We start from the raw sequence: 13,998 nt of genomic DNA, 5'->3' as shown, positions 1-13,998 counted from the left end.
CCCGGTATTTGCGATACCTTTTTTTAAGTTAAATAAGGGAGCTCTGGCTACGTAGCTTGTAGTATTAGCATGATGGGGCCTGGCTGCAAGATTGGTGCGTGACGACCAAGACTTATCAACGCCAGAATGCTAGCGGCGCATGCCATTCCATTCGTTGCTAGCGTGGATTGCGTAGGGAAGACCGAGGTTTTGCGATAGCTTTTCTTGACTGATTGATTGTAGGGTTTAACGCGCCGACGCAACGCAGGCGATGAGGCGCACCACAGTGGAGTACTACGGATTAATTTTGACCACCCGGGGACCTTTAACGTGCGCCGAAAGCTCGTACACACGGGCGTTTTTGCTTTTCGCCTCCATCAGAAAAGCGGCCGCCGCGGCAGGGAATCAAACCCGCGACCTTGTGCTCAGTAGTGCAACGCCTTAGCCACTGAGCCACCGCGGCGGGTGCTTTTCTTGACTCAAATAAGGGGGCTGGGGTTACATCGCTTGTAGTAATAGCATAACTGCCCTCGGATCTAAGATGGGTGTGTAAGAAACAAGCGTTACCACGGCTCAAATTTCTCAAACGTGACCAAAGCCAATCACTCGACAATATTCGTTGGCAGCCTCTGTAGGGTACCAAATTCTTGTCACCCGCGTCTTCTTCTGGCGTGGTGGTTGCGCGCTTGTGTGCTGGCGTTTTGTTTCGAAAGTCCATGGTTCGGATCTTGGCAAAACCTGATTTTTTGCAATGAGGGTTTCACCGGTTTGTCTTTTTTTTTTCAAGGCAAATAAAGGCGGCCAGAGAGCCTTGTCGTTTAACCTTCAAGTGACATTCGACGGTACCCTCAGTATCAAGGCCGCCCCGAAATTCGCGTTGCTCACACTTTGAATACCCATGAAGCTGCAGTTGGTACATAACATCTAGGTTAAATCAAGTAGCAAGTAAAGTTGTGCTATGTGCGTCTTCTTTCATCATCCTATCTTACTTTGTTCAGATTTGACGGTAATGACACAATTATAAAAACGGATCAACACGCTCGCTGATCTTAACAGCAGATGAGCGACCGACGTACGCGTGTGCTTTCGGCCGATTGGGAGCAAACGTTCTGCTCTTCGGTACGGAATCCAAAAGACCACCCAAGATAAAAAAAAAAACATTTTTGTCTTCACTGTAATGATCGAGAGTGTTCGCTTCCAGGCACGTAAACAATGACCACGTGTACGTGAAAAAGCGTCCGCCTGCGCACGCACTTAGAGCTCCACGCCCAGTGCTAGATTAACTAATAACAGGATCGAAGACGAGCGTCTGCAGGCTCACAAGAGAGTGCGGAGAGTGAGAAGCGAGAACGGGTATGCAAAGGCTTCAGCTTCCCAGCGCGTACGTAATACTCGCGCACGGAGCGAAACCATCGACCGCCACGAAGCAGCGCGACCACAAAACATCAAAACTAATTTTTGTCTTTACTTTAATGAGAGTGCTTTCCGGAACGTATAGGTACGAGAAGGTTAAAGTCCTAACTACATGGACGCGAAATCACGCGTCGCGCGAGCGTCGGCGTCGTTCGGCGGCAACGCACAGACTCGAGCACTTTCAGTCGCGATTGAAGTGAATCGCGATCGAGTTTTCGAACGCGCTCCACGCACTGCCGCTGCTACTCCGCACGTTTCAGTCGCGATCGAGCAGTTGCACCGGTTGCATTCGTGTATGCCACATGGCGCTAACAATGTACTTGCGGCCGGCGTCTGGTCACTATGCGCGGCCGTATGTATACGTAACTAAGTAAATAATAACGCACGCTCATTTGGGTCACGTTATTTGACACAATTTGTGGCGTTAGTTGAAGTTGTCACCATCTGTGCCATTACTGAGCTGGTACAAGATTATCGCCGTTTTCGTTCGATCGCGCTTGGAAGCCTCGATCGCGCTTGAGAAAGCAGAATTGAGTTCGAGCGGGATCGAGCTCGATCGCGATTAAAACGGCCGTGTTACAAAGGCATGAGACCGGCGAAGTCAAGCTATAGTGTACTAGTAAAGTCACGTGCTAGCCGCCGCGTCGGTGCGCTGCTGGACACGTTTGTATTAAACTTGCCATTAGTTGAAGTCATTTATGAGCAGTTATTGTCTATTGTTCAACTCCACTTAACAAGACACTTGCCTTATAAAAAATATTTGCGGGCAAATGTCGACATCCTGCGAAATGTATGTCAAGTCATTACCGTCAAATCTGAACAAAATAAGATAGGATGATGAACGAAGGCGCACTTAGCACAACTTTACTTGCTACTTGATTTAACCTTGATGTTATGTACCGACTGTAGCTTCATGAATCCAAAGTGTGAGCAAAGCAAATTTCGGGGCTGCCTTGATGCTGAGGTTACCGTCGAACGTCACTTGTAGGTTAAACGGCAATGCACTCTGGGCCCCTTTGTTTGCCTTGAAAAAAAAAGAAAAGCCGGTAAAACTCTCATTGCAAAAAAACGAAGTTTTGCAATATTCGAACCATGGACTTTCAAAACAAAACGCCAGCACACAAGGGCACAACCACTGGACCACGGCAGGAGAAACGCGGGTGTCAAGAATTTGGTACCCTTACAGAGGCTGCCAACGAATATGGTCGAGTGACTTGCTTTGGCCGTGTTTGACAAATTTGAGCAGTGGTAACGCTTGTTTCTTACGCACCCATCTTGGATCCGAGGGCAGTTATGCTATTACTACAAGCGATGTAACCACAGCCCCCTTATTTGACCCAAGAAAAGCTATCGCAAAACCTCGGTCTCCCCTACGCAAGCCACGGTAGCAACGAATGGAATGGCATGCGCCGCTAGCATTCTGGCGTTGATAAGGCTTGGTCGTCACGCACCAATCTTGCAGCCTAGCCCCGTCGTGCTAATACTACAAGCGACGTAGCCAGAGCTATATTATTTAACTAAAAAAAAGCTATCGCAAATATCGGATCTGCCCGATGAAAACCAAACAAGCCACAAATAAATGAGCGCTTTCGAACAGAAATAGCTTGCAATTGATCTTAAGGCAGCCGATAACCGCAAGTTAAAAAGAACTTGATTCTCTTCTGCTGAAATTTAAGGAACGACCTCAAAGCACAAGAACGACGTGAAACCCAACCGCTGCTTCCGCCGCTTTCCGCTGCTTTCGACGCCGATATCTGGCGAGCGTAGACATCGGCGTTGCTGGCGCGTCAGCTCGCGTCGCCACGCGAGAAAACCCCGAAAGTACGCTGCATGTGGTTGGGCCTTTAACTTCTACTAAATGTGCGTCAGCTCCCCAGCGCCGCAGCCCCAGCCTCGCGCACGGAGCGAAACCATTGGCCGCCGTCCAAAACGAGAAAAAAAATCCACGTCGCATGAAGTCGCGCACGAAGAGAAAGTGACGTCACGCTGTGACGTCGCTGTTTGAAGAGGGTGTGGTCGGCCTGGGCCCCTACGGGATATGGTTTGGGAATACGCAGCCGGGGTGGGTAGGGACCCAGTTTGAAACTGCCTAAATAGCAGTGCCTCCGCGCTTCTTAAACCCGTGTCCGGAGGAGGGATGGCCCTACAAGCCAGGCGGCATTCTTTGATGATTTCGCCATTGTCTGTCATTCGGTCGTTAGCACCGAACTACGTTGGACGGTCAGTTGTGGGGGCGCGGTATGTGAGTGCTCGCTCCTTCGCGTGTACAGTCTTGTTGTGATTTGCATTCTTACTCGTTGCGCCTTTGCCGCAAGCACCGGGATCCACTTTACTCGAACAGCTATTTGCCCTTCCTAGACGTGCATTGCGTAGCACCTGCAAAGCTTCTTTGAAGATGCATCCCTTGGCGTAGATCCAAACTGCCGTTCGTGAGTCACTGATCACCGGCTGGCATCCTGCGTCGGTAGTGGCCAGGGCGATGGCCACCTCCTGTGCGTGTTCGGCATCGGTGCACTAGACGCTTATCGACGTCACAGGCTTTATGACAACGCCAGCGAAGGCTTCCTGTGGATATTGCGCCGCATCAACATAGCGAGCGTGCTGATCCTTTGTCGACGCGGGTTCTAGACCTTGCCGCCTTCCTGCCCTTGTTGAAGTCTGGGTGCGGGCTTTTTGATAGAAAATCTACTCTGATTCGTTGACGTATCTCATGCGGGATGGTGAGTTCGTTGTTATCACCGCTGTGGCGTGCATATCCTAGGTCCTCTTGTATCTTTCTTCAAGTTTTCTTTGTATATAGACGCTCGAGCTGGGCCGTGCGTTGTGCTCACGTTATCTCCTCGAGCGTATTATGTACTCCTAACTTGAAGACCGGTGTGTTTATAGATTCAAACAGGCTCAGCGCGGACTTATAGGCCTTCCTAAAGATGGCGTTGATGTTATTACGCTCGTCATGTAACCACTTGTGGTATGCCGCTACATACGTGATGTGACTGATCACAAAGGAGTGGACTAGTCTTATCAGACTGTCCTCCTCCATGCAGGCTTTCCGTGAGGTGACTTATCGAATGAGCCTCATTGCGCCCGCGGTCTTGCTGTGATGATTGCGGTAGCCTCTCCGTTTCTTCAGTGCCGTTCGATGATCATAAAGAATACTCTGATCTTGCTAACTTCGGCAACAACTTGACAAGACCGTGTAGGTATCCTGATTGTGTCTTGTGTCTGTCGGTGATGCGACCCCTACGTGGTGGTACTACTAGAAGTTCTGATTTTCTTGGAGAGGAAACAAGTCCAGACCCATCCAGATGTTCCGCAATGGAGTCGACTGCTTCTTGTAGTTTGGTGTCTTGTGAAACTCAAGTGCGGCATTTTCGAACAATTTTGTCCACAATCTTATTGGTATAATGTGAAAGTGGAGAATTTCGAGTCTAAGCTTAATGCGATTACTTTCAGATTTGGGGTGGGTGTTCGAGAAAGAGATCCTTTTAGAAGGTTGCAAATTGTCCCTTTAAAAGGGTGAGGGGTCAAGTCGCCCGCATCGGTGACTATTTTATTGTTAGATCGCATAAATATTGAAGGCGCTGCTCAATACACCGGGTAATTGCTACGGTTAAGTGCATGTAGTTAATCTTCGCTGTTTTGCCTGAATGAGAAGGTGATAACCACGGTTATTTAAATTCGGGTGGCTGCGTTTACCGCATTTTGCTTGCAATACCTCGATGTGGCTAAGCTAAAGGGTATATAAACATTGGGGTTTTATATCCATGGCGTTATAAACTGTTGTAAAGTAGGAGTGCGGGAATATTTCAAAATTTCGAATACTACTCGAATAATAAATATGTCATATTCGTATTCACTTGGAAAACTATCTTTTCGAAACATTTGCAATATTCGAACTGGTTCGAATAATCGGCTATTATTGAATATTTAGATTGATTACTTTAAGGGGTGGGGGGGGGGCATGTCTTTTAACTACGAAAAAGAAACCCAACATCGTTTTCTTTAAAGCCACATATTCGGTTTCTATGTTTTCTATTCTGTGCGTTTCCAAAGTTTGTCCACCGAAAACCGTTGCAAAGTGGTATAAAGAATACTTTTGTCAGCTGCGGTGACAAAATGTCAGCAGAAATGGCCCAAAAAACAGATTTTTTGGAGCTCCCTATCTCCGCAACGGTGCCACCGGGCGTGGCCGTATTCGTACCTTTGGACGGGCCGAGCGAGCCTCTTTTCGGTGCTTACCATGTCTTTTATGTTCGTTCATTCACAAACGCACGAATGGCAGAAAAATAAATGCGCACAAACAAAGCCAGAATTAGATGCTAAAGCGCGGTTGGCCTTCCGGTCAGCGGGCGTTGAACCGGCCCTCCTTTCTGGGCGTCGCGGCGGCAATGCACAATGGCGGCCTCCTGAACTGTATAGGGCGCGTTTCTCGGTTCATTTGCCCTGCCTCGCTCGTTCAAGTTTCTGTTCCATCAGTGTATCTTCTATGGTATTCAACACGGCATTATAGCGATGGCAATTCCTAAGATAACAAGCCGTATTACGGGAAGTTGCGTGACTCGAAAGGCGGAGGTCATCGAACGCTTCGTGGTGCACGTGACCTTACCCTGGAGGATGAAACGCGGTGTGCGCACTTGTAATAGCGGTTCTCACATTGAACGTTTCGTCTTATGTTATTTGCTTGCACGCTTAGGTATTGCTAAGCTTGACAGTAGGCTTACTAGCCTTGGGAAAAAAGCAGCCTATGCGTCAAAAGTTTCGATGCGCACGGCGTAACCGCTGCGTGTTGGAGCATCGCTGGCTGCACAACCTGGTACGATTGAACGCCAGTGGTAGTAATAATTGTCGGTCACTTTAGAGTTATTCTTAGTAGCGACCTGGCGGGCTATGTCAGGGATAAACAGAGTATGACATGTTGCGGTATACAAGTGCCGCGATGCGGTCGAGCCATATCGCTTTCTTGCGCAACGTAAGACTGTCATGACCTCGTTCATTCATTTGGAAATGCAAAGCACATTGAACAATTTTTCTATCGTGTTTTATAGGCCGCTTAAGCTCGGTGCAAGGTTGACAGAAAGAAAATATTGTGAATAAAAAGTTTTCAAAATATTACTTCGAAATATTTATGGTGTTAACACAGAAGCACTTACGGTTGCTGTGGCAATTCTCATCAAAATTCATCAAAATATCAAAAAGTTGATTTCGAAAGCCACATTCTTCCTTATTTATTCGATATTCGATTTGATATTTGAAGCAAGATTATCGTATTCGGTTCGTATTTGAAAAATTTTATATTTGCACAGCCCTGTTATAAAGCCTTGGCAAATTGTCTCCCAGAAAGTGCGATGAATCACTCGCAGTCAAAACATGCGTATATAAAGCCATCTCCCTTATTTATTCAGCAGCCTCTGTATATCTTCAGGATAAACATGTTGTCGACGAAACTTTACTGGTTATAATTCGGAAGGGTCGTGCTTAGCATCTTAAACCACCCTGTTTGCGTCTTTCCTCTCGTTTGTTCTCAGTCCCGATTAATGTTGTTTCGAGTCATACAATCACTCAGCTTTGGTGTGGAACCCCACTCATGTCCTTATTTCGCCGTCATTTTAGTCTATGCGATAGCGTAAATGGCTAACTGTGCGAGAAAATCTATCATGCCACAAACGCGTCACACAAACTGTTCTGACATCGTCCGCATAGAATAAACACACAAGGCATATCCTGTTGTCGTCGTCATTTCTTCTTGTGAGATGGCATAAATGACTCATTGTGCGGCAAAATATATCGTGCCACAATATGTCCAATAAACTCTTTTTTTATAATTTGTGCATAAAATAAACCCAAAAACCAGTGAATGGCGGAGATACAGAATTACTACTGGGGTTAGGTTGTGTGCAATAAAGATAAAAGTTGAGCAGAACCTTTTTGTGCTCGTATAGCGTAAATTCTGCATTTCCGCGCGTGTTTTCCTTTCTTTTCTGGTGCCAATTACTGCGACACCTGCTTTGATTTTATATTCGCTTTTTTTTTTCTTTTGTCGTGAGTTACGTAACACGCAGACTGGCATCCACCTCACCTTCCCTACAACCGGACTTTCTCGCGGCTACTATACGCCTGTTCTACTTGCGTGCGTTCCCCTTCCCGAGTCACGACGCATGGCCGATGTTATTCTACCAACTGCACGTTTTCCAGTTAGTATTCTGACGCTGTCAAAACTGCCCTTCAGAGCTGCCAATATCTGGCCAGTTCCCAAACTGGGTATGTGGTACAAAAGGAGAAACAGCAACTTTTGTCCTATCGTGACAACACCTATGGTTAACACGATCGCCCCTGTTAGTATGGCACACGACATAGGTCTCCATATTTCAAGAACCCGCTTTGAGGGACACAAAAAATGGCGGTATTAGATAAGGTGGCTAAATAAGGTGCTAAACTTTCGGAGGTGACCGCGCGCCAGTAACGCTGGCCATGAAGAGGAAATGCTCCCATCTACTTCCCCTCCCCCGCTAAGTTCTATGGAGGTGAGCTCCCTGCAGAGCTCAATAATATCCCCAGTAGACGACGTTCTCATTTCCATTGAATCAAACCAGAAACAACAAAAGAAACCGCAGTGCGGAGCACGACTCAACAAGGCAACCCAGATAGACGCAGCGCGAGGGAGGAAAGGAATACCAGTGACAAACGCGGGTTTACCGCGGCTGCACGATTAAAGCGAGCCAACTCGAGGGGTGAAGGTGCTGATGGAAAACGAGCACAATGCTCTTTGCGGTGAGTAGCCAGAGGACAAACTTAGGACAGTTTTGTCCATGGGGTTGGTCAAATGGTTATGCGTACGCTTGCCAACGTAAACAGCAAGGTCAAAATTAAATAAGCAGGAGGCTCCTACGGATGGCCCGCGACCGCAATGAATGGCTTGTGCTGTCCAGCAGCCTGTCAAGTGGAGACGGGCGCGGACGCAGATCTGAATATAAAATTCGACACGACATAAGCTGAAGGGCAAACCAAGATTGTGCCATCACATTCTCGGAGAGTTACACTTCACCACCGCAATTTATATTTGCTCTTAATAGCGGCACCCATTTCGTTTACCATTTCGGACAAATAGCAATGGGGTTTGTTGCAGAATAGCGCATTTAGGCCATGAAATTACGCGGAACGAAATGATGCGCGCCCAACTAGGGAACGCATCGACATTTACAAAGACGTCCTCGGTACTGGAGAGGGCGGCTGCATACGCGGCTGCCATTTCGGCTACCGCCCACTCCACGCTAAGTTTTGGTGTGCGTCCGCTTGTGCTCCTCTTGTCTACCGGAGCCGCTGTCATCAGTTAAATATGGTGAACTGGTTGGAATAAAATTCCCCATTGTGTAATTTGAGATTGTTGCGCAATCCCGTCATGAGTGCCTTCCCGTCCTTATAGTTTTAAGCGGGCCAGCACTAATTCACCTCAAGTATCAGCCACTAGACTGTGATGAACTCATCAGCCTTCCCAACTACCTGAACACAATCGGAACCCATGTGCTGGCGCCGAGTCTTTCGCGTGCTAAATCTAAGAGACGTTGAATGCGTGGCTTTTCATGACCTCAGAGCTTACTAGACCGGAGGAATGAGAGTCACGCAGATTGTGTGTTACTGCAGTCATGAACATGCAAGAAGGGACCGTTGTAGTTGCATATGCATACTAATTCCATCCGAAAACCAAAACTCTCTAAAGCACACTGCTGTATGCTAACCCTAATCCGGTATATTTGCGCACACGCACAAATGAACGTTCGCACATCGAAAAAAACACGTAAGCAAGCATTCACGTGTACATATAAAACAGCAAATAACTGAAAAAGGTTTATAGCTCCTAGATATCTGTAGCGCATGCCGAGATCTCGAACACGGAGGCCTTCTTTTATGGCTTATGCTGCAACATACCCGCTTTCGACGCAAAAATGACTCATTACATCATTCTACGCAGCCTTATTGGCTGCGGCATTCGATGAGTAGTTGTGACGTTAAAACCAATCGGCTACGACAGTTTTTTATGATCAGTGGTTGTAGTTTGAACGAAATAAGCATTTCTAATTGGGGAGCATATTTTTCTGTTAGGCCTGTTCATGACTTTTTGAAATGCTTTAACAAAAGGCATAATATTTTCTTCTAACATTCTGCTTGTACTACTTTTTACCACAAGGAAGGTGTAGTTGGACCAAATTTAAAGATTCGGCCTTTGGAACACATGGAGCGCACTGAAGATGGTCACCTACCACATGCCTTAGAACTTATCAGCAACGATGATCCAAAACATCAAACCGTTTTTGGTAAGCTAAAAACTTATAATAACATTGGCGTAACAGATGCAGATTACCTTGACGTGCCTAATGTATAGCACCTCTCATAATATGTTAAAAAAATTTATTTCCTCAGGTGTGCCAATCGAAGAAAGGAACACCACAGTTACAGAGCGGAAGCTTACGCTCAATGGTAATGTTGACAACTATATTTTGCAATAGCGCAACACTTGTTTTGCACATAAAACGGTCTTTTTGTTCTGAATTACTTCAGGTGTTTTTTGGGAATTGTAAAACTCATACGTCTTCTCACTATTTCCTTCAGATCGGTACCAAGCAAAGAGAGTCCATTGCGAAATTCGACTTGTGGTAGATTCAAAATTCCGTCGTGAATTTAGAGTTGTGAAGGATATGATCAGATATTTAATGATTGAGATGAACTGCGTAAGTAATGTTTTTATATTGTTAATTTTATTAAATTTCATCGTCATCTTTTTGTTCACTCTACAAGAAAGGTACTTTATTTTTTGTACAGCGGCAACATAAAAGTTTCCACTTCACATTGTATAACCCAGTTCATCGTGGGGAGTGATGTTTCATTTCAACTTTATATCATATGGATATTAATGGGTACGTTCTGCCGCACATTGTCAAGAACACAGGGATTAAGTTCGCATCGCATTTATTTTCTTTTATTTCTGAGAGGAATAAAGATATCAAAAGTACCTTCGTTGCTACTTCGGGGTCAAAATTCATCCAATACACTCAGCCCCCTTTCTCTTCCCCTTCTATTTTCACAACATAAGATATATGATTCACTATACAATTTTAGTGTATTTCTATTCTCAGTGACTTCGCCGAAGACTAACGTGATTCTGCTGTCATTCAAGGAGGCAATACGGAACCAAGATAGATTGAATACGAAAAGTATATACATAGATTTGTATGCGAAATAATTATTCAAACGTATTTACGTAATATATGTATAAAATCAGCGACCTTTTGTTTTTTATATTCCTTTATTGAAGCATTAGACATCAGTTCAGCCTGTTAAATGCGTGCTCTGCTGCAGAATTGTAGGCGTATAGTGAAGGACATTTCGCTAAAGTGACGAGATATCTGGCAGGCAACAAAACTAAATGCAGCATGTTAGCACCATGTCCCTGACCATTTCTCACGCAGACCTCTGCTGCCAAGCACATTACTGTCAAATTCCAACAACCGCCATGTTTGCGAATTTCGAAAGGTGCCCAGTTATGCTTCTAAAGATGGCGGAAACATTTTCATCTGCTTTCCAAATATCCTGGATGTTTAATATAGTGTTGTGTGAAACCTCAGTTTGTAGGACGCTGTTTCTAGGAGAGGAGAATATTTGAAAGGGGGAGGAGTGCAAGCGGTATTTAATGGAACATGCCCATGTCATCGACCTAGAACCAAAACTTTTCGATACGGTGTCGTGCAATCGCAGTGTGACCGTCGTGCGTGTGTCCCGACTTCTCCGAGCCCGATGGAAAAATGTTGCCCGCAGGAAGTTTTCCCAGGGAACACGCGGCAGCATCGCAAAGGAAACATGTTTCCTTTTTGCGCCGGTGAAGTCAAGCTTCCGTTCGCTTGACGCCTCCTTGGCGGGTGCGCGGACAGCCGCGTCGTCCACCGCCGCTTGTAGCCCGCCCTTCTCGCCCATCTCACCGCCTAAGCTTGGACGTAGGAGGAGCACGAGATAAAGAGGAGCGGACGGAGAGGATCGGGGTTGGACTTGGGGCGACCGTCTTGTTATTCGGACGCAGCTGTAGGAGCAATCCGGAAGCGCGTCGCTCCCAGGAGCTCGCACGCTGCCAGGGTTTCCGGACCTGCAGTACACTTCGAGCGCGCCAAGCTACCGGTCCTGCACGGCCTCCCCTTCCTGACCGCGGCCTACAGCTGGAGCCCGCCGAACTACTGGTCGGGTACTGCCTCCAGTTTCTGCCCTCGGATTCACCGCGCAGGCCTTTCGAGCCACCGGCCCCGCACTGCCTCCATCTCCTGGCCCTGAGACCCAGTTGGCCCGTCGGCGTCCCGTCGACGTTCGACCACTCCTGCAACCTGAACGATTCCGCCCAACCTGGTGAGGAAGTCGGCACCACTGAGGTACCCCATTAAACTACTTTAAACGTTTTTCTCCCGCCTCAGTGTGTCTCATTTGCTCCAAGCTCTGCGTGTACCCACCATAATATAAGTTTGTGACTAACGAATTAACGAGCGTCATAGCAGCTCTTGTAATTGGCGGAAATAATTTGTTGGCAACATAAGTACGAAACGTTTTATCAGGTATACCATTCTCAGTGCCAACCTGAACTTAAACCCCGTATACTTTGCTAGGGGATTGTAACACAGTGCCACTGATGCAGAAAAGCGATCACCTAAAATAACAGCAAGATAGCAAGGAGTCAGATCTTGTTAAAACCTCTACGTATTACCCCTCACAAAAAATTCTTTAAATGAGCGTTCTGCCCAATCTAAACCATCATGAATTTTCACTGGAAATGTATGGCAAGCGCACAGCAAGATGAAGTTATGATCAAGGGGCTAGTGCTACCTCGAAACTCACGACAGACTCATTGATAAGGAGGGTATGATGTTTTAAGTAAAAAGCAGGAGAGTGCCCTTGGAGATTGAGATTTCCGGTTTTAGCTCTGACAGAGCTCCCACAGGGCGCATTTTATTTACGAGTATTCGACATTTTGTGTACTAAAGGTATTTTCTTCCATGCATGCTCTTGCTTTAGAGGCAACAAATATTGTGCAAGTGTTTTCTGAGTGATGTTATTGTGTCTGCCCCCCCCCCTACTGGCGGTTCATTAATTTCCCAAATACCTGTTGTTTTAATAAAGATTTGTTTCATTCATTTTCCAAATGGCTTATCGCGAAAGCTTAGTTCTGTTTTAATTCGCTGTTCATAACCCAAAGATATTTCAAAATCTACTAATCAATTTTGAGAAATATACGAAATATCTACTTCTATCTCTTGGGAAGATGCAGCCGTGACCCGAGCACATGCCTTGATCCGGGTTTCTCTATCGTACAGCGGCCCAACCGTGCATAGCACTCACATGGTTTCCGTAGGGACGTGTTCTCGTGGTAGCACTGACATTCTGTGTCTGCTCCTGTTTTTGTTGTTCAGCAATATCAGCATTTTTTAGTCGCCGTCATCAACCTGCATTCCACTTTTGCTACCAACACGGCCTGCAAACTGGATTCTTTAACACCAAGAAGCAATTGTGGGGAGTGACAGGGCCCGTCAATGGAGCAGCAGCTGGCGCTCCTCGCTGCTACTTGATTTATAGGCAACATAAATTGCGTTCATAGCCCTCTCCGCGCAATCTATCTCCTCTGTCGTTTCTGCCTCCAGGTCGGTCGATTTAGTTGGCGACCAAAACAAAATTGAATAGCGTCACACTCAAATTTACGTGGCATACGTAATGTCATATTAAACGGAACGGTTTTGTCATATGTTACATAAAATGACTTCAACCTACTCATGTGATATTCGAGGTTGAATGGTTGGGTAATTAGGAAGTTGTACAGTCCTTCTGTGCCACGATGTAGAGACTCAAAAAACGTTTTGCAGCCATTTCAGCCATAAAATTGTACATGTAAGGTTTCAAACACTGTACAACAAAACCAGGACGTTGTGGCATGTGAAATTAGAACTTATACCTCAGCGTCAAGCGCGCTATGAAATCATCTGTTTTTACAGCAAAGCTGTAAATGGCTAGGATCCAGCAGACCGTCTCCGGTCCCAGAGCGATGTAGACAGGAATCGCTAGCGAGCGTAGCGCCACGTTGCGGAGCCCACTCAGATCCCCGGAATCGCAAAACTGCGCGCCACACCCCCGGGGCATGAAAAAAATCACACACAATTAAAAAGGTCCTAGGGCCTTCATAAAGCATGCACCGTGATTACCATACCCGCGCTATAATTAATTTCTACTCACGATTCCTGTGTGTTTTGTAGCGTAAGCTACACTAGCCGAGGTTGAGCAGTTTTGCGTGTGCCGTGAAGGGCCGTTCTGCGCAAGTGCGAGGGCCATTGGATTGGATTAGATTGGCTTGGCTTGGATTGGATATGGAGTGGATTGGATTAAAGTGGATTGTGTTGGATGGTGTTGCGTCATAGCCGCGGCAGACGCAATGGCGCCGGCGCGGGCCCAGGTGTGCGCCTCGATTGCGCAGTAGCCAAGTCTAACGCTGTGTCGGAGCCGCTTGATAGCCGTTTCACGTGGCTCGGGAAGAGCCGGGCTGAGCATGCGCGAGGAGCAGTGACTGGACAGGACTGGACTTTCAGTTAA

General features: G+C 46.6%; 1 protein-coding gene across 1 annotated transcript in view; it reads left to right on the top strand.

The window, feature by feature from the left end:
- The window catches only part of LOC144141830 (metalloproteinase-like), a 105,416-nt gene that overhangs the window by 22,019 nt on the left and 69,399 nt on the right, over nt 1-13,998 (top strand). Inside the window, exons 4-6 of the mRNA XM_077673317.1 lie at nt 9,575-9,701; nt 9,808-9,864; nt 9,997-10,115. Of these exons, the coding sequence (XP_077529443.1) occupies nt 9,575-9,701; nt 9,808-9,864; nt 9,997-10,115 (303 nt within the window). The remainder of the gene's footprint in view (nt 1-9,574; nt 9,702-9,807; nt 9,865-9,996; nt 10,116-13,998) is intronic.

The sequence above is a fragment of the Haemaphysalis longicornis genome, unplaced genomic scaffold (assembly GCF_048455015.1).
Source record: "Haemaphysalis longicornis isolate Haplotype H1 unplaced genomic scaffold, Haemaphysalis longicornis Haplotype H1 scaffold_6, whole genome shotgun sequence".
NCBI classification, from domain to species: domain Eukaryota; kingdom Metazoa; phylum Arthropoda; class Arachnida; order Ixodida; family Ixodidae; genus Haemaphysalis; species Haemaphysalis longicornis.
This window is presented reverse-complemented; position numbering and strand designations above follow the sequence as displayed.